Source organism: Colobus angolensis, unplaced genomic scaffold (genome assembly GCF_000951035.1).
Source record: "Colobus angolensis palliatus isolate OR3802 unplaced genomic scaffold, Cang.pa_1.0 Scaffold86, whole genome shotgun sequence".
Taxonomy (NCBI): Eukaryota; Metazoa; Chordata; class Mammalia; order Primates; family Cercopithecidae; genus Colobus; species Colobus angolensis.
Window position 1 is genome coordinate 4,206,060 of NW_012122487.1, and position 21,095 is coordinate 4,227,154.

Genomic DNA, 21,095 nt, shown 5'->3' on the forward strand with positions numbered 1-21,095 from the left:
AAGGAACGCTTTGTCCTACTCCCAGCTCTGTTGCTCACCAGCTGTATGATCTTGAACAAATCACTTTGTTCCTCTGACTCTTAGTTTTCTCATCTGTAAGATGGGGATGGGGTCAGACTTTGATTTTTAAACTCCTCTCCAGCTCCAGGTAACCGCCGTATCAGTTACCTTTTAGACACCCTTTCTCGAGATGTAAACAGATTATTACTTTGGGAAATCAGCTGAGTACATCGGAGGTACTCCGACTAGTTCTTGGGTCTTGGTTCACATGGCATGCACTGAGGCAAGGGCAGAGATCAATAAAACAATGTTGAGAGCGCTGCCAGGTCAGTGTCAACTGTGTTTCTCAGCCAGATACACGATGATATGTTGCAAGACATCAGAATGACAACTGAAAGCCAAAGCATTTGTTGTACTGGCCACTCACAGCTGACAGTCTGAGAGCCACTGGAGCCAAGAAAGAAATACATCTGTGTTTCATTCAGTGTGCTTTACATTTAGAATGGCTGCCTCCCCTCCTAGTCCTACTTATCATTCTTGGATTTGAGGCAGTCACATGACCCAGCTGCACGCAGGAAGAGAAGAGAGAGAAAAAGAGCAAGAAGTTGGTGGGGGATCTGAGCCGGAGTCCCCTTTCTTACCTCCTCCACAGGACTCGGAGCACTTGGTGAACCCCTCATACTCCCAGTCATACAGCTCGTCGAAATCCTGCAGGCCACCGAAGAGCCCATCTGTCTCGTCTGGGTTGAACTCAGGAATTTCCCCACTGCATGGCCCTGCATAACAGGCACGCTGGGATGCTGGCTTGGGCCCTTCACACTCATCAACAGGCAGGTCAGCCACGGACTGAGAGAAAGACAGGAGCACCTGGCACCTGACTATTCGCATCTGGGTCCCCACACCACAGGTGACTGTGCAGGCCGACCAGGCCTCTGGGATGAACCTGCAGTCAGCAAGCAAACAAGAGAACAGGATGAGAAGCCCCAGGCAGGAGGCCATGGGGGTTGTGAGGGGCTGCATCCCACCCGCCTCCACTGCCCAGAACTGTCCCAGGGGTGCTCAGGGCTCCTCCACCCTGTCCAGTGATGGTGCTTCAGTTTAGTTCATAAGCGATTTTGCCACCGTTTCTGGGTTGCTTGCTTCATGAAGGTCACATGAACTCCCAGCTGCAAGACATTCCAGAGACCACCTGCTTGCTCCCTGCTTTGCACCCACAGTGGAAGCTCTTCCAAGCAGGGAATTGGTGGTTTCTTCTCCTCGCTCTAAATTCCAGTGAGATAGGAATTTGTTTTACAAGACCCCACTAATAAAATAGGATGCTGGAAAGAAGACGGCCAGATCCTGTCAAACCAAGATGGCAACAAAAGCAACCTCTGGTTGTCCTCATTGCTCATTATACACTAATTATAATATATTAGCATACTAAAAAGACACTCCCACCAGTGCCATGGCAGCTTACAAATGCCGTAGCAATGTCTGGAGGTTACCCTATATGGTCTGAAAAGGGGAGGATCCTCAATTCCAGGAATTCTCCATTCCTCTCCTGGAAAACTCACGAATAATCTACCCCTAGTTTAGCATATGATCAAGAAATAACCATAAAAATAGCCAATCAGCAGCCCCCAGGGCTGCCCTGCCTATGGAGTAGCCACCCTTTTATTCCTTTACTTTAACAAATTTGCTTTCACTTTGCTCTGTCAGCTAGCTCTTGAATTCCTTCCTGCATGAAGCCAAGAACCCATGAGGTCCCACCAAGGCTGGACCTCAGTTTTGGGGTTTGCCCTGTGACACCAGCACTTGTGCCTCTTGCAAGTGGCTGGCTATTCTTATAGCAGACTGATACTGATAACAAAATAAGCCCTTGGAGATATTTAAGGAAGTTTTTTTTTTTTTTTTTAATAGTCTGGGTCTCATATTCTGTAACTTTCTTTGTTCAATATGCTTCCCGAGATTTATTTATATGTATAAGAAGGTATTTTTGTGTGTAAGTTTCCAAGAATGGTGCAAAGTCTTGTTCCTCACACATTCTTTGAATCAGCCTGAGCTCCAATTCTTTTTATATCATAGAGAAAAGCTGTGCTACAAATGTAAATCCACAGGCATACCACTGTAAATGAGAGGTTTTGCATTCAGACAAGTGTGCTCAACATCCTCACACCCAGTCCCCTAAAACAAGCTACATTAGTAAGAACTTCTGAGTTTTTCTCTAGAATGTAGAAAAATACCCAAATCTCCAAAAATGTCCTCCCACCTTCATTAATCAACCATGACCATAACTATAATGACCTTGAGAGGGACTTAGGAAAAAAAGGCCTAGAAGGAATCACTAATAGTTTCAAAAAGTTAGTATAATTCAGACAAAAACTTTGGGATGATTTTTTATTTTTCATTTTTTCCATGATCCTATTGCTTTCTCACAGGGAGTCATGCTGAGGAGGCATGCAAACCTGGCTCCTTAACCTCGACTTTGGCAGACAATGAAAGATCTGATAAGAAGGTTATAGCATTAGATGCTAGCAAGTGCAAATGGTTCATATCTGGTTCAGGAAAATTGAAATTCTAACAGCAAACCGATCCAAGTTTTCAAACTGGAAGGAACACAACAAACATGTGGCCTGGACCTGAGCCTGGGCTTCATGTGGAACAGGGGTGGTCTGCTCAGAAGGTAAGACTTCCCCCAAAACAGCACTGAGTGCTCTAAGACATGGCAAGAGACCCTTTGAGAAAGGCCCGACCCCAGTTACCTTTGAAGAGTCATCCACTAGGAGAGAACAAAGGCCCCCATATAGCCTTGTCAGGAACGTGAATGAGGGTAGACTGGCCACCCAGAATTATCCCAAGAAAATCTCATCACAATTTCACCTCCCTCTCACCTTTTTGACTTCTTTGTTCCACCTTTTGCAACTAGAGAACTTGGAAAAAAATAGTATCCTAAAATATTAAAAAGTCTTCTTGCTTTAAATAATGCCCCCGGCAGGAGGTTTTTAGGAACATAAAACCAAAAGCTGCCAGCAAAATCGTTTTAACCCTTTTATTACACATTCACATCCACCTGCCTGGCTCCTGTGACAAGAATCATAACAGATACATAAGCACCGAATTTTGCCACACAGGTGCAGACACAAAGGAAAATGCATGCAAAACTATTTTGTGTGCAAGAAAGACACAAAAGCAAATGATTTGCCTGCCAGCTTTGACAATGGTGTAATGAATAACACTTCTTTAATAGTGTGGTACCAAATTTTGTTTTCGAATCAGAAAGATGGCAAGATCTCAAGAAGAACTGCACCCTATCAGCTTTTTCTATGCAATAAGAATTATGGTTCTGTTGCTTATAAAGAGTCCTCTTTAGGAACCATTATAACAAGGCAAGGGCTGGCAAGCTTTTTCTATAAAGGGCCAGATTGAAAATATTTTAGATTTTGCACACTGTGTGAACTCTGTTGCAACTACTCAACTCTGCCATTGTGGAATGAAATATGTAAACAAATTAGTGTGGCTGTGTTCCAATAAAACTTTAGTTTTAAAAAGGAGGTGATGGGATGGTGATGGAAGGGTCTTGATTTGGCCTGTGGACTATAGCTTTCCAACCCCTGCTATAGGAAAAAACATTTGGTAGAGATACAAACACATTGAGATCCATAGATAATCCTCAAACTTATTTTAGGTCTTAGTTTTCATCTCTTTTCACATGTATAAGCTTATGGAATATGACAAGTAGCCAACTTGATTGGTGTTTTCTAAGTGAACCCCAGATAAGATCTAGAATATAAATGATGCACAAACTAGACCCTTAGCTCTGCTTGTCTATAATATGAATGACTTCGTATTTGATGTCATTCCAGAACTAAGAAGATACACCGAAAGCACGTAAAACAGAAAGGCCATTCTACTGAAGCCCCATGAACTTGTTGCAATGGTTGAAACTCATTTTAAGGCATCATGCTTCAATTAAAACATATATACACATGCACACACATATATATATACACACATATACATATATATGTGCGCATGCACATGTGTGTAATTTTTTACTATCTAGACATTTAGGGTTAATAGCAAAAACAATAAACGTCTGTTTTATGTCTCCCAAATGAGAGTTTTATCAAATGTGAAACAGCCTCACTGGCTTATCTCCCAATCCACTATCCTTAGGTCTTCATCGAGTTCACACCAATTAAAAACAATTTGGTTTTTAAGTGGTGCTGTCCTTTGGCAGTCATCTTAATTTCTCTAGTGCATACAGTGTATGATATAATATAATCTCTCTTACTGAAGGCAGGAGATTATGTTTCAAAAGAAAAATATCTGAGAGTGCAAATGGCCAAATGAATAATAACTGTTTTTCATAGGAGGCTTTTCCCCAAGTCCCTAGATCTCCCAACTCCGTATTTACTATTTTGAGTTTTCTGGCCACAAGTGGGAGGAAGCAAGGTCAGTGAGAGGGCAGGCAAGCGAGTTAGGAGGTTTAATTCTAATGTTTAGAAGTCTCATCTTGAACAGCACTTGCTGAGCTAGAAGCTTTAAAGAGGGACCTTTAAAATAGAGGGAAAATTTTTGTTTTTAAATCACTATGTTAATCACTTTCATGTAAAAAAGGACAATAAAAAGGTTAAAATTTGGGAAGTTTAAAAATTCTTTTTGTTGGCTGGGCACTCACGCCTTAATTCCAGCACTTTGGGAGGCCGAGGCAGGCAGATCACCTGAGGTCAGGAGTTCGAGACCAGCCTGGCCTATATGGTGAAACCCTGTCTCTACAAAAATACAAAAATTAGCCGGGCATGGTGGAAGGAGCCTGTAATCCTAGCTACTCGGAAGGCTGAGGCAGAAGAATTGCTTGGGCCCGGAAGGCAGAGGTTGCAGTGAGCCAAGATCGCGCCACCACACTCCAGCATAGGTGACAGAGTGAGACTCTGACTCAAAAAAAAAAGAAAATTCTTTTTGTTAGCACCACTACTGTTGGATGAATGAAGAATGGTTTGACAAATGACTTCTTTAGAAGATGGGTGAAAACTTCAGAAGTAACTGACGTGAATTCTGTATTTAGTCTTTCCTTTCAGGAAATTAAAACAACAACAACAACAACAAACCACACCTGGCAAATGAATGATGTATGCTTCTGGCCGGCCTATTTGCAAGCTTAATTGTTCCTTTCATTAACAAAAAATGTAGTCTTTAACTAGAGTAATTACCAGTCTCTTTTATGAAATAGAAAACAGTGACAATAAAATTCACTTGTAAAATCCCGAAGTGGTTTAAAAGTTCATTAGTGACTACTATAGAGTTAGAAGCATGCACTGAAATAATAAAAATAATCACTTTATTAATATACTGTTAAACAAAAACAACTTACTCTTCGTTGATTAGTCTCGTGTCACCACAGATACTAGCTAGCACTAGCCTCTACGTGTATGTCTACATGGTCTGTAACTAACATATTTGATATGGTTTGGTTCCGTGTCCCCACCCAAATCTCATCTTGAGCTCCCATAATTTCCATGTGTTGTGGGAGGGACCTGATGAGCGATGACCGAATCATGGGGGCAGGTCCTTCCCGTGCTGTTCTCGTCATAGTGAACAGGTCTCACGAGATCTGTTGGTTTAAAAAGCAGGAGTTTCTCTGCACAGGCTCTCTTTTTTGCCTGCTACCATCCATGTAAGATGTGACTTGCTCCTACGTGCCTTCCACCATGATTGTGAGGCCTCCCCAGCCATATGGAACTGTAAGTCCAATTAAACCTCTTTCTTTTGTAAATTGCCCAGTCTCAGACATGTCTTTTCAGCAATGTGAAAATAGACTAATACAATGTGAAAATGGACTAATACAATGTGAAAATTAACTTTTCCTTTCATCCTATTACTTTCCTCTCTCTTCCTTTCTCATATATGTTTGTTTTAAAAATCATTGGGATGATTAAAAATAAAAACAGCTTTATAGGTGTCTTATTTTGATGCCATCACTAGTTTCATGGCCTACTTTAAAAATGCAAATTGAAACATGCAGGAAGTCTCATTAAAAATACTCAATGTAGGTACAGGTTTTCAATCTTATTACATTTCAAGCTATGAGCCAATAGGCATTGTGGATTTCTCTTTACCTGTTTCATTTGGTGTATGTTTGTGTATGTGAGTGGTGGCATGACAGTAGGGTGAAAAAAGAGAAGGGAATAAACTGAATAACATATGAGAAAAATTAGAGTTTAAAATTGGGCACAGTGGCTCATGCCTGTAATCTCAGCACTTTGGGAGGCTGAGGTGGGAGGATCACCTGAAGTCAGGAGTTCGAGACCAACCTGGAGAAACTCTGTCTCTACTAAAAATACAGAAATTGGCTGGGTGTGGTGGTATGAGCCTGTGATCCCAGCTATTCATGAGGCTGAGGCAGGAGAATCGCTTGAACCCCGGAGATGGAGGTTGCAGTGAGCTGAGATCTTGCCACTGTACTCCAGCCTGGGTGACAGAGTGAGACTCTGTCTCAAAAAAAAAAAAAAAGAACCCCAAAGATTACTGATTACTGGATATCTCTGTTAAGTGCATTCTTTCTAGGTTGTCTTAGCCTTTCATTGACTTTGAGCAATTATATTTTACCACCCTGTAAGTGGAGAAAATTGATAGTGCAAATGATTTTGCCCAGAGAAATACAGATTGTGTCTAGTGGAATGCAGTTGATTGTTGCCCTGTAGCTAGACCTATTTTGCATCTATTTGTAAAGTCATTTGGGCATTCGTATTTGTCTGAATAAACAGGGTTCTTTTACATTTCCTTTGAATTGGCTGTAACATCTTACTGGTTCCCTCATTGGTTAATGAGGTAGGTAAAATCTTTGACAGATGTTCATTTTATATTTACATGAGAATCATGGATTCTCCCTTTTAAAAATCTTACCATTAACAAGTGACCACAGAGGGATCTGGAAAATAGTGTATTGGAAAAAGAAAATATTTCATAAATACTTCTACTCTGAATTAACCAAAAAGTCTTTTCCATAAATATGTTATTTAGGACCAAAAAATTTACATACTTTATTGGTAAAATATGTAATTCCATATTGCCTCATCATATTTTTAACCCAATCTTCATTCTTACATATATGTTTTAAACTTTGAAAAGCTGATCCTTCTCCTGATTCTGGGCAATCCTTGAGACATTAATGGAGTAAAAGCCTTAGGATAAAGTGCAGTTAACTAAACCTAAGCTTCACATTTTGGCATCTGAAGAGGCTTTTGGATAAATAAGGAAAAAAATTGCTACTGGATGAGAAAGAAGCTTGAAAGAGAGAAAAGGAAACACCTTCTTTGTATTTCTACTCTTATCTACTTCCTTTTTTTTTTTTTTTTTTTTGAGACGGAGTCTCGCTCCGTCGCCCAGGCTGGAGTGCAGTGGCCGGATCTCAGCTCACTGCAAGCTCCGCCTTCCGGGTTCACGCCATTCTCCCGCCTCAGCCTCCCAAGTAGCTGGGACGACAGGCGCCCATCACCATGACCTGCTAATTTTTTTGTATTTTTAGTAGAGATGGGGTTTCACCGTGTTAGCCAGGATGGTCTCCATCTCCTGACCTCCTGATCTGCCCGCCTTGGACTCCCAAAGTGCGGGGATTACAGGCGTGAGCCACTGTGCCTGGCCTCTACTTACCTCTTAGTGATGTCAAAAAGAAAGATTTAAATAAATCCTCCAAGATAAATAAACAAACACCATTTGGAATGCTGTAATGGAAGGGAAACTCTTCAATTGAATCACTTTAGTAATTTTAAAATTACTTGTAAAATCTACAATATTAAGGCAATCTTAAAATATAGCTGGAGCATTAAAGTTTTGAGAAAATACTTATCCAAATATTCCACTACATTTACTTAGAACCATGCTTAAATCCATCCACAGAAATGAGAATCTACTTATTAGGAAAGATCTTTACTCAAGGATATTTGATCTGAATGTGGAATTATGAAAATATTTCTCAACTGCTGTTGTTTACAACTCTCTGGAACTGCAAATAATTCATGCTAGTTATGCAACTCATATTGAGGTCTCCAGGCAAAATTTTTCAAAGGTTCTAGGACATCACTCCTCACAACATCTGACAGCACCACTTCTTTTCATAGATTTCTCAAATCCTCAAGTGTCATGCCTAGGCTATGAGGCATCTTCAGCACTGTAAGGTGCCTCAGTAGAATAATCAAAAACAGAATGATCCTGGAAATGAAAATAAAACAAATAATTTGAAGCAGCCACCAATACAACTACTTGAAAAGAAAAGAATTGAGTGACTGTCCCTGTCTAATGTTGCTAACCAGTAATAATTTGAGGGAAGAACTTAATTTAAAAAACATACGAAAGTGGCCAGGCACTGTGGCTCACACTTGTAATCCCAGCACTTTCAGAGGCCAAGGCAGGAGGATCATCTGAGGCCAAGAGTTTGAGTCCAGCCTGGGCAATAAGCAAGACCCCATATCTACCAATAATAATAATAAGTTAGTTGAGTGTGGCAGCACACACCTGGAGTCCCAGCGACTGGAAAGGCTAAGGTGGGAGGATCTCTTGAACTCAGGAGTTCAAGGTTACAGTGAGCTCCGATTGTGCCACAGCACTCTAGCCTGGGCTACGAAGAAAGACCCAGCCTCGCTCTCAAAATAAATAAATAAATAAATAAATAAATAAATAAATAAAATAAAAAAAAGGAAAAAACCCAGCAAAACACATGGAAAAGCTATATTTAGAGGCATTGTCCAAGTAACAAACAGACTTTTTCTCATGATAATGATGCTCTTTTGGGTTGAGAGGCGGCTGGCCTCTCTGCAAGAATGCCTGAATGTCTTTCTTGCAGAAAATGCTCAGTGCTGGAAGTTGGGTTAAAAAAAAAAAAAAAGTGCTGACTGCATTAAAGAGCACATTTTCCTTTCAAAGAGACTTTATACTAGAGGAAAATATTTCAGGGGATGAGTTTTCTGAAAGTTCCAATTCATCCAGAGACTACTGGCTCTTTCAAAGCCTGAGATCTTGTATGTTTGAGTACTTCGTTGAAGTCATCTTGAAGTTCTGCCTTCTCTTTTCTCGGATATGGTTCTAGATCAGATATTATAAGGAGTCTTACTAAAGGAGGGTCCTGCTGACCATCAGGTGGTTGCTTTTCTTTAACAGTAAGAAAAAGGCCAGGAGGAAGACAGGTATCAAGTTCTAAGAACACAGGCCTCATACTGTCTGCTATTCTTAACAAATCTAATCCTCATTTTGTCTCATTTCCAATGGCATTCAACATAATTGACCGTTGCTTTCAAGCACTTCTTGAAATACTGTCTCCTCTTGAATTACATGACACCAAACTCTCTTGGTTATCTTCCAATGTGTTCATCAATGATTCCTAGTTTCAAATACCATCAGTGTACATGAAGCTTCTAAGTATTTAATCTCTATTCTAGAACTTTCTTCTTGGAAAAAAGTAAACATTAATTTAATTAATGTATTTATCAAAAACTTATTTAATGTTTCTTATGTGACAGGCACTATTCTAAGTGCTTTATAAACAAAAGTTGTTAAATCTGAACAAGAACATTATGAGATAAAACTATTATTATTCCCATTTAATAGACAGATGAGGAAACTGAAGCATAAGTTACACAACTAGTAAGGTTTTGTGCTCTTAACTATTGCACATTGCTATTTTTTCCTTCTTGACATTTTTGCTTTTAAGTTTCAAAGGCAGCTCCAATCTCCAACTTACAATGTCCAAAATGGAACTCCTGATTTCCCCCTTCAGTAACCCAATCCTCTTCCAATCTTCTCCAGCACAGCCAAGGATTTTACTGGCTACCCAATTGCTCAAGTAAAAAATCAGGAGTTATTCTTGACCCCTCAATTTCTTTCACATCTCACTTCCCACTGATTGCCAAATTCTATAAATTCTCCCTTGAAAATAAATATAAACTCATTTACTTTTCTCCATTTCCATTACCACCACCTTAATATAGCAATAATAAGCTAACATTACACTTACATGCGTTATGCATTTTACATATACAACTCATTATGACATTGTTGGGAGATGGGTACTGTTGGAAACATTTTGAAATAGGCAAAAGAGATTACTGGTTGTCTTTTCAATGAAATGCTGGCATTTTCTAGCAAATTTCCAGGGGTGGTCTTGTTCTATGGAATTATGAGCCTTTGATGGTCTTTGGCTAGTTAGTCTGTTTTGCAACTCCATAGAGATAGAAGTTTCCCTGTAGAGGTCTGGTGATGATACAGATGTTTCTTGTCCATAATAATATATACATTTTCCTGTTCATGGCATTGCAAGTGGTTTTGTCTGGTAGAAAATATAAACTTTAAATCAAATTCTCATTTGAACTAGTTTTAGCATCACACTGGCTTCCTCAATAATTTGTGAGTTAAATAAAATTTTTAGCTGGGCACGGAGGCTCACGCCTGTAATCCCAGCACTTTGGGAGGCCGAAGTAGGCAGATCATAAGGTCAAGAGATCGAGATCATCCCGGCCAACATGGTGAAACCCCATCTCTACTAAAAAAAAAATACAAAAATTAGCTGGGTGTGGTGGTACACACCTGTAATCTCAGCCACTTGGGAGGCTGAGGCAGGAGAATTACTTGAACCCAGGAGGTGGAGGTTGCAGTGAGCTGAGATTATACCACTGTACTCCAGCCTGGTGACAAAGCGAGACTCCATCTCAAAAAATAATAATAATAATAACATTTTTGACATGTGATTATTTTATATTTTTATGAGACTTATGATTGTACCCTTTCGAAAATTATATTTTAATAGTACTACTTTCATCTCAATTTCTAGATGATAATATTGGAACACAATGATTTCTAAGGCCACACTGCTGAGTAAATGGTATTGTCAGGACTTGAACCCTGGCAGGCTGGCTCCACAGTTGGTGCTCTTCATCACCTCACTGTCCTGCCATGGGCTGCCATGCATAACATGATCACTAAAGCTAATACTGTCTTTCTGCTGGATTACCACAATAGCCACTGGTCTATTTTCTTCCTCTGTTACCCCTTACTGACCTATTCTTAATGATGTAGCTAGGAGAATCTTAAAATGTAAAGCTTTTAATTGTCTCCTACTGCCCCCAGGTAAAAAAGACAAACTGTCTCCCAAGGTTATCTTATGCCATTTTCCAACTTCATCTTCCACAATTTTCCTCCAGCTACTACTCTCTCCAGCCACACTAAATCTTCTTTTACTTCCCTCATTGTGGTCAATGCTTTCCTGACTCAAGATTTTGGCATGTGTGAGTTGGACCCTGGATCACCCTCCTCCCTTCTCTTTGCTTGGAATAACTCCCACTCATCTTTCAGGTCTCAGTATACATGTCCCTTCTCAAAGAGGGCTTTGCTGGCTGATATGATTTGGATTTCTGTCCCTGCCCAAATCTCCTGTCAAACTGTAATCCCCAGTATAGGAGGAGGGACCTGGTGGGAGGTGACTGGAACATGGGAGTGGATTTTCCCCTTGCTGTTCTCGTGATAGTGAGCTCTCAAGAGATCTGGTTGTTTAAAAGTGTGTATCACCTCTACCTTTGCCCTCTTCCTCCTCCTCTGGCCATGTAAGATGTGCCTGCTTCCCCTTCATTTTCCATCATGATTGTAAATTTCCTGTGGCCTCCTCAGCCATGCTTCCTGTACCACCTGTGGAACTCTGAATCAATTAAACCTCTTTTTAAAGAAATATTACCCAGTCACTGGTAGTCCTTTATAGCAATGTGAGAATGGACTAATACAGAAAATAGGTATCAAGAAGTGAGGCATTGCTATAAAGATACCTGAAAATGTGGAAATGACTTTGGAGCTGGGTAATTGGCAGGGGTTGGAAGAGTTTGAGAAGGCAGGAAGATCAGGGAAACTTTGGAATTTCCTAGACTTGATCAAAATGCGAGTGATATGGACAATGAACTCCAGGCTGAGGTGGTTTCAGGCACCTCAGGCACTGTGGAACCTCAAACCTTGAACTTCATAGTGATAATTTAGGGTATCTGGTGGAAGAAATTTCTAAGCAGCAAAGTGTTTCAGATGTGACCTGGATGCTTCTAACAGCATATAATCACATGCATGAGCAAAGAGATAACCTGAAACTGGAACTTATATTTAAAAGGGAAGCAGACCATAAAAGTTTAGAAAATTTGCAGCCTATGTGGTAGAAAAGAAAACCCCATTTTCTGGAGAGGAATTCAAGCCAGCTGCAGAAATTGGCATAAGTAAAAAGGAGCCAAATCTTAATAGCCAACACAATGGGGAAAATGCCTTGAAGGCATTTCAGAGACCTTCACAGCAGCCCTTCCCAAATGTTAATAACCAAGACAATGGGGAAAATGCCTCAAAGGCATTTCAGAGCTGTGGCAGTCCCTCCTATCACAGGCCTGGAGGCCTAAGAGGGAAGAATGGTTTTATGGGCCAGACCCAGGGCTCCACTGCCCTGCAAAACCTTGGGACACTGCTCCCTGTGTCCCAGCTGCTCCAGCTTCAGCCATAGCTTAAAGAGTGCCAGATATGTCTCAGGCATCTGCTCCAGAAGGTGTAAGCCATGAGCCTTGGAGGCTTCCACATAGTGTTAAACCTGTGGGTACACAGAGGGCAGGAGTTTAAGCTTGGAAGCCTCTACCTAGATTTCAGAGGATGTATGGAAATGCTTGGGAGTCAAGGCAGAAGTCTGTCACAGGAACAGAGACCTCATGGAGAACCTCTACTAGAACAGCATGGAGGGGAAATGTGGGATTGAAGGCCCCACACAGAATCTCAACTAGGGCACTGCCCAGTGGAGCTGTGAGAAGAGGGCCATCATCCTCCAGACCCCAGAATCGTAGATCCACTGACAGCTTGCACCATGAACCTAGAAAAGCTGCAGGCACTCAACTTCACAGGGGTGGAGATGCCCAAGGCCTTTGGAGCCCACCCCTTGCATCCGCCTGGATGTGAGACATGGAGCCACAGGAGATCATTTTGGAGCTTTAAGATTTAATGACTGCCCTGCTGGGTTTCTGACTTGCATGGGGTCTGTAGCCCCTTTGTTTTGGCTGATTTCTCCCTTTTGGAATGGGTATATTTACCTAATGCCTGTACCTCCATTGTACCGTGGAAGTAACTAACTTGTTTTTTATTTTACAGGCTTATAGGAATAACGGACTTGCCTTGTCTCAGATGAGAATTTGGACTATGAACTTTTGAGTTAACGCTGAAGTGAGTTAAGAATTGGGAGACTGTTGAGAAGGGATGGTTGTATTTTGCAATATGAGAAGGGCATGAGATTTGGGAGGGGCCAGGGGCAGGGTAATATGGTTTAGATTTGTGTCCTTGCCCAAATCTCCTGTCAAATTATAAACCTCAGTGTTGGAGGAGGGGAGGTGATTGCATCATGGGGAGAGATTTCCCCCTTGCTGTTCTCATGATGGTGAGTGAGTTCTCATGAGACCTGGTTGTTTAAAATTGTGTAGCGCTTCCTCCTTTGCCCTCTTCCTCCTTGTCCAGCCATGTAAGATGTGTCTGCTTCCCCTTCTCCTTCTACCATGATTATAAGTTTCCTGAGACCTCCCTAGCTATGCTTCCTGCACAGCCTGTGGAACTGTGAGTCAATGAAACCTCTTTTACTTATAAATTGGCAAGTCTCAGATAGTTCTTTATAGCAATGTGAGAACAGACTACTGCACTGACCCTCAGGCCTAATAGGTCCCCTATTAACCTCTTTGAGCATCTTTCCATTTTCTTAGAACAGCTACCAGTCTTTGATAATCACAATGCAAATCTTTATGTAATAATTGTCCCCCTCACTTGACCAAATCTCTATGAAGGTAGAACTTCACATAATAGGAGCTCAATAAATAATTTTTCAAAGAAATAAATGGATTGATAAACAGAAGGATAAGAGTTAATGTTATGATTGACTTGGTACTGTGCTTATTTGTAGGGCCAAAGACTGAAACCAAACTAGATAAAGAAGCAACAGCCAAAAGACTCTAAGAAACTAAGTCATACTTTTCTGTTCTAGGCATTTCACATGAGGAAATACAAACCTCTTCCTACTGTAGGAGTTTCATATGGCTATAGAAACCATAAGAAACTCCTACAGCAGGAAAAGCTTAGAGTTACTATACCCAAACTAAGCAGCTATTGTGGGCTTATTCATTTATATTTCTTATAGCCATACTTGGGCAGTATATGCCTGCTGAATTTCATCAGGTAGTTATGTAGCTTGAGGTAAGTTGAAATTCTGTGTCTATCACACTTCAGTGAAATATCAATAAAATGTCATTTAGAAGAATAAAATATTAAGGGGCAGCTTTGAGACAGATGCTGACTTCAATAATTTTTATAGGACTCTGGTCAAACACTGCCTTATCATACCATCAGCTACTCAACAGTGAAGCGCTGGAGCACTTTGGAACTGTTCCTAGGTTACAGAAACCCAAGGTAGAGCTTTTGTCTTTTTTATCTACTTTTTAAAACCCAACATCCATACAATTTTGGGAAAAAAGGAAGAAAGACTACTCACTGCACATAGCAGATACAAATAAAGCCAAATTATTCTTTTCAGAAATGAAAAGTGAGGATATGACACTTGTTTCAGATCATCTTTCTTTCTCTTTGCTTTTCTGACCTAAATGAACAGAACGAGATTTGAAAATTTGCTTTGCTTTTCCTTGAAAATAGTCTGCTTAAAAGGCCACATCCCAGGGACTCAGATGCCATCACAGCTTACAATGCTATCACTGCATTTGTAGTTCTCAGCTTAATATTGGAATGTAGTTTAAATGCCTATCATTTTCCCTGGCTTTGATAAAGATTTAAAATATTGGAAACCGATACTTTTCATGTACCATTTCTTCTTTACATGGAACGAAATTAGTTTATCTTGTAATTTTGTGACGGTTTCTTTCCCTTAATTCAACACGTTTGGCAAAGCTTTCTAATGAAAAGTTCAGTTCATTAAAAATGACCTTAATGGACTTAACATATATTGGTGGTGACAGGGTGCATGCTTTACTTTGGCACACAAGGATCCCATTAATTTGTCTTTGTCACTCTCTAGGGCTCTGCTAAGCAACAGTTCAGATTTAGCTTTCTGAAAGTAGCTACAGAATGAGCAACTGTGGTGACAGAGGGAGGGGCTGATAAATTTAGAACTTCTTGGTTTGCAATCAAGGCTTTTCTAATGACTACATAAAAATGGCTCTATCTGATCTTGAGTTTATTATTGATTCTGCTGTCTCTGTGTATGGAGAACGAGTATATTTAACTGAGAGTAGAGAGACGTTGCTTTTTCACCCAGGCAGCTTCTGAACTTTTCTCACTCATTTTTGTAATTCCTCATAAATCTGTTTTTATTTAAATAAAGATTTGTCTCTTAAACTCTGGGCTAACTCAAAAGTATAGTGCTTATAAGTGAGTCTTCAAAGATCCTCAGGAGTGTAGACGAAGAAAGGCAGTAAGGTGGTGTGAGCTGGGAACCCACTAGCTGAGTTTTGTGTTAAATATTGTTGTTCTCTCTCAAATGCCATTAGATACAAGATGTATGAGGCAGATATAGCAGCTGCCTCAATTTCTCTATTTGTAATAAGTGGTTACTAGACATCTTAACTCCCTTAAAGATTCTCCAGGAAAATGAATGATGCTAGAAAAGGCCTAATCATAACAGCACTTTATATACGTAGCACTTCCTGCATACCAGGTACTTTATACAGATTAACTTAAACCTCAGAAGAACCCTATGAGGTAGAGATTATTATCATCCTCACTTCACAGGTGATAAATGGAGGCATATGGGGTTAAATGACTCCCAAGGTCAAGATTCACACACAAGCTCTGTGTCTCTGGGAACCACACTTTTAGTCACCGTGCAGAGCTGTCCTGCATGGAGGTATGATAAAAAATCAACTTGTTTTTTACTCTGATTCCAGCAGGATTGTATCTTTGTCAGGCATACAAATACTGAGACTCCCCCCTCACCAGTTCACACAGTTGGCAGCTTAATACATCTGATAAAAATCAACTTTAGGAAATTATCTGTGACTTCTATAGCCTGTTTTTAACATATAGGTAGGAATATCTGAGGTACACATAATGATACAAAATATCTGATCACTTGCTATGTAAAAAGATCATATATCTTTCCCCAAGTACTAGTTTTGGAATCAAAGCCAGATTCACATCAGTTTGATCATAATCTGTCAAACATCGGTTCACATCAACATCCCCCTCAAACCTTTTCAATGTATATATTATATTCTTTTATCATTTATTTCTTATATTTATGCATTACCATGTAGTAGCTTAACTATTTGATATTTTATCTTAGAGGTAGATGAAATTCTAATATATGCTAGTAGAGAATTTGGAAATTCCATAAATAAGTCTCCTGAATTCCTTTTTAAATCAGTAACTTTCTCATGCTATGATACCCAAACATCAAATTGCATTTCTTATAGACAGCTAGCTCATTTCTTCAGTCTGTGGATAGACAACCAGTACTCAACACTTTGGTCACAATCCTATTGCTCTTGTGATAAGAATGCACTAAAGGTTTCTTGAGGGTAAAGACTAGGGTTATTTTTGCAATACCTGCACCTGGTACATAGAATGGCATAGGGCAAGCAATTTACAGGTGAGTTTGGCTTCCATCATTAGGAGGTGTGAACAATTTAGCAAGTCTAGTGGCTCTCTAAAGTCATCTAGAATACGGAATTAGCCCAAGAAAGTATATTAAGCACTTTGCTGCTGCAGATAATAGGGAGGAGGCCAGAAAGGAAGGTGTTGGAAATGAGAGAGGTCGAGACTATTGTAAGGGAAGGGTTGATGCTGTCTGGCCAGTGTGAGGCTTTAGCTCTACCATATGCCAGTTTTCAAAATTAAGTGCTTTTTTATCTTATAATTCTAATGCTCAACTCTTTGCTTCTTGAACATTCTTTTTGTTGATTGAATAATCTGTGAAGTGTTTAAATTTCTTGATCTTAGATTTCTTAAGAATCATGAATCGTCTCACCTGTTTCTATACATAAACAAGATATTCCTCATTACTTTTCTGTGGTCTGAGATTCATGAAGAGAATATAATTCAGGTATCTCATATTTAGAATATTAATAGTAACACTATATGCACTCATCAATGATGTTTGGTTCACTACATTTTGAGGAGGGATATAAAAACACATGTCACACAATTAACATTTCTAGCCACTTAAAAAATATTAATTCACATTCTTAACCACTGAGTTAAGTCATCTACATTCTTAGACTACTTATTGAGTATAAATATGGACTAATGAAAACATATGCTTAAATATATCTTTAAATACTATTTTCAACAAGGTAAACAAGGCATTTAATGATTACAGAATCACCATGGTGATTCTTACTGGCTTTTCTATATGCATCTAATTCTTTGTGGGTTCTGTTCACATAGATGCATGACAGGAATTTCCCTTTGCTTCTTATTCAATAAACCCCACTGCTAAGCTGATGCCATCTGGCATCCAGATACTACTCCTGCCTCCTGCTTACTTACTTTTCTTCCTCTTCTTCTTCTTTTTTGTAATGGCTCACAACAAGGTTATTTATGGCAATACATTTAAGCCCTGACTATTATGTTGAAACACAAATATAGTCTCCTAACCATGCAAAGCCATTGACTGAAAATCTACTAAGATAACTCAAGATCTTTTAAAATGCAAGATCACGGCACAAGAACTACCCAATCTTACCTTTGAAAAAATGGCATTATTAAGGCTCTCCACCTGGTGAATGCCAGCTATTTAACAAGAGAATGCCTGGATAAAATGGTTATGTTGGCCTCACTGTGTCCAAAACAACTGGCATATCCCATTGGTTCTTCTGAGCCATTGAAGAATTACTGGCAACTGAAATATGTCTGGAAGAACTTGGCTTCCCTAAGTGCCAACTGGTCCTCACTTTCTCTACCTGGGATGCCTTGTTTTAGAGATCAGGAAGAGCACCTAAAGCATCCAGACTATACCTTTTTTTTTTTCCTTTTTTTTACAGGAGTCCCTTAGCAAATTACACCTTCTAGGGCATTAGGTGGCCTATTAGTAGCCTGAAGGAGTTAAGGAAATGAACAATTTCCTTCGGTTCCAACTCAGACAGGCTTTCTAAGGTAAGCTGAATGACTTCCTATCCAACAACATTTCTTTAAATGTCCTAGGGATCATCATTGTATCATTTTTCCTCAAGAAATTAAGCTGTCGGAAGGGTCACACTATGTACTTGCCTGGGTGATGCATGTCAGGCGATAGTGATGTTTATGCATATATCTCAACCAAGACTAAAACTACAGTATAAAAATAAGAGATGGAAAACCTGTCAGTAATTTTTTTTAACTTCCACTTGATTAACAAATATAATTGTACTACCACTTCGCAGTTCCAATTCCCCACCTAATAAAGGTACACTTTTGAGTTTCCAAAAAGACCTAGAAAGCTATTCCTACATATTGGTCCATGAAAGCAACCAGATGGGCTCAATCTGGCATTTAAATGATGTATCCTAAATCTAACAGCACTCTCAACAGCTGGAGGGAAATTCGAAATGACATAGTTTGAACCTTAACAGAAGATAATTTTATCAGTCTTTTCCCCATCCCCCCTTTTCTACTACTAGCATGGCACTGCTATTACCCTCTCCCAGACTCTCCCAGAGTCTTAGTAATTGTAGAAGTCTACCTCAACGGTCAGAGGCATTTGAACCAGGGCGACTCCATCTCAAATAGGCACTGGGTAAAATGAGGCTGAGACCCGCTGGGCTGTATTCCCAGGAGATTAGGCATTCTTAGTCACGGTCTCTCTCTCTCTCTCTGTCTCTCTCTCACATACACACACACACACACACACACACACACACACATACGTGTGTGTGTGTGTGTGTGTGTGTATATTTTAGATGCTCTGTTGCCCAGGCTGGAGTTTGGTGGCATGATCTCAGCTCACTGCAGCCTCCACCTCCCAGGCTCAAGCAACACTTCAGCCTCACACTCCTGAGTAGCTGCGAATATAGGCACACACCACCATGCCTGGCTAAGTGTTTTGATTTTTGGTAGAGATGACGTCTTGTTATGTTGCCCAGGCTGGTCTTAAATTCCTCATGTTGTACACACCTAGAAAATATATTCATCTGGGCGTGGTGGCTCATGCCTATAATCCCAGCACTTTGGGAGGCCGAGGAGAGTGGATCACCTGAGGTCAGGAGTTCAAAACCAGTCTGGCCAACACGGTGAAACCCTGTCTATACTAAAAATGCAAAAATTAGCTGGGCATGGTGGCAGGCACCTGTAATCCTAGCTACGCAGGAGGCTGAGGCATGAGAATAGCTTGAACCCAGGAGGTGGAGATTGCAGTGAGCTGAGATCATGCCATTGCATTTCAGCCTGGGCGGCAAGAGTGAGACTACATTTCTAAAAAAAAAAAAGAAAAGAAAATATATTCATCATAACGTTTCCACCACATGAATCAAATGTGTCATAACAAACCAATCTGTTGTTGAGGGAAAAATATAAACATGTAGAAGTATTTCTGAGTTGAAGATTCAACTTTATATGATGAATCTATCTATATATTACCACCATGTGAACCAATCTCCATATTTATTTCAGTGGTTCTATGAAACTCATATCTGGATTTGTATCTTGTGCATGGTGTTCAGTGCAACCACAATGTTGGTTGTTGGTACATTCTTCTGGTCTATAAAATGTTATTTCTTGGCAATTCAGTTTTTAGTCTTTTATCATTGTTTTCTTCTAAACATCTTAAAGCAGTTACTTCCCAACATATGTTTGACCTGAGTGCTAACCAATCTTTTCCTTACATTTTGGGGTTACTAAAAGTATCTAACATTGAACAAAGGTATCTTCATATACTGAAGACATTAATCTGGTGATGTTTCTGTATTATGTAATGAGATAGGTTGGTGATAATATTTTCACTTTCCATATGGGGAAATGAATGATAATTACTGCTTTACTACAGAACTCTCCAGTGTTAGCTGGAGCCAAAGCAAGAGATAATAGTTGTGGACCACTGTTCTTGCCTCGCTGTAGCAGTTCAGAAGTGACAGTCACAGCTTCTAAACATTACCATTTAATTTAAGCAGTGTGAGTCTCTTTGGTGGGGGGAAGGAATGACTTGCTGACAGTTGATCATTTTTTTCATTATGCTTCAGAGAGTAATTATAGGTTGTTACATACATTTAGAAGCCAGTCTATGTGGTTTAAGAAAAGATGGAATTAAGGCCATGCAACATTATGTTTTTTAATTCAAAATCAATATAGATTAAAAAAATGTGACACGATCTTTCTTAGGGTGCAGTGCACTAAACACATAAAAGTGTATTAAAATGTGGAAACCATATACCTTTCATTACATTATTCTACAGCTGCCATTTATTTTATTTTGGTATAAAAGTAGTTATTATTCTGAGCACAATAGTATACATTTCCTTTACCCTGCACCAGCACTCCAATTACAATCTACTCCAATTCAGATTAATCATGCCAAAATGGCAATTTCATTACACTAAGAGTAGATCTTAAAAGTTTAATATATGGCTATACTTTCAATGGCTAAAGCTATGTTTAACTACTTTAGAGATTTTATTAAGATTAAAGTTAAACGTAATGCATCTTAATCAGACCTTTAGTAGAAAACATTCATTACAAAACATGGTTGACAATGGCCTATGTAATGCTTCTGTGGATGCATTAAACTCCACTGATAGCTTTCATCTGAAAGGTATCTAATAATGGTAAGATGTTTACCGATGTAAGATGTTTCTACATAATTTTGTATTATTATTTACTATCAGCCAGAATGCAAGATTATACATAGGATTACACTTTAGTCCAAGTGACAAAATTCAGTGTACAAGGGGAAAAAGAGTTTATTTAGGTAAAATAATACATACCTGGTTTCAAATAGATTTAACCCAATAGGATATAAAAGGAGTCACCAGTTCTAATTATATAGCATCTTTCTGTGTCTTAGATAGGACCTTACTGGATTAAGAAGTTATTAATGCCCCCCTAAAAAGAACTGCTTATTTACTCCTCAGCAACAAGAAGGCCTGTCAAATCAGGTA

The 21,095-nt window shown here is 39.6% G+C and overlaps 1 protein-coding gene across 1 annotated transcript in view; it reads right to left on the reverse strand.

The window, feature by feature from the left end:
* The window catches only part of ADAMTSL1 (ADAMTS-like 1), a 441,112-nt gene that overhangs the window by 198,302 nt on the left and 221,715 nt on the right, over positions 1-21,095 (reverse strand). Inside the window, exon 14 of the mRNA XM_011930366.1 lies at positions 642-943. Coding sequence (XP_011785756.1) covers positions 642-943 — 302 coding nt within the window. The remainder of the gene's footprint in view (positions 1-641; positions 944-21,095) is intronic.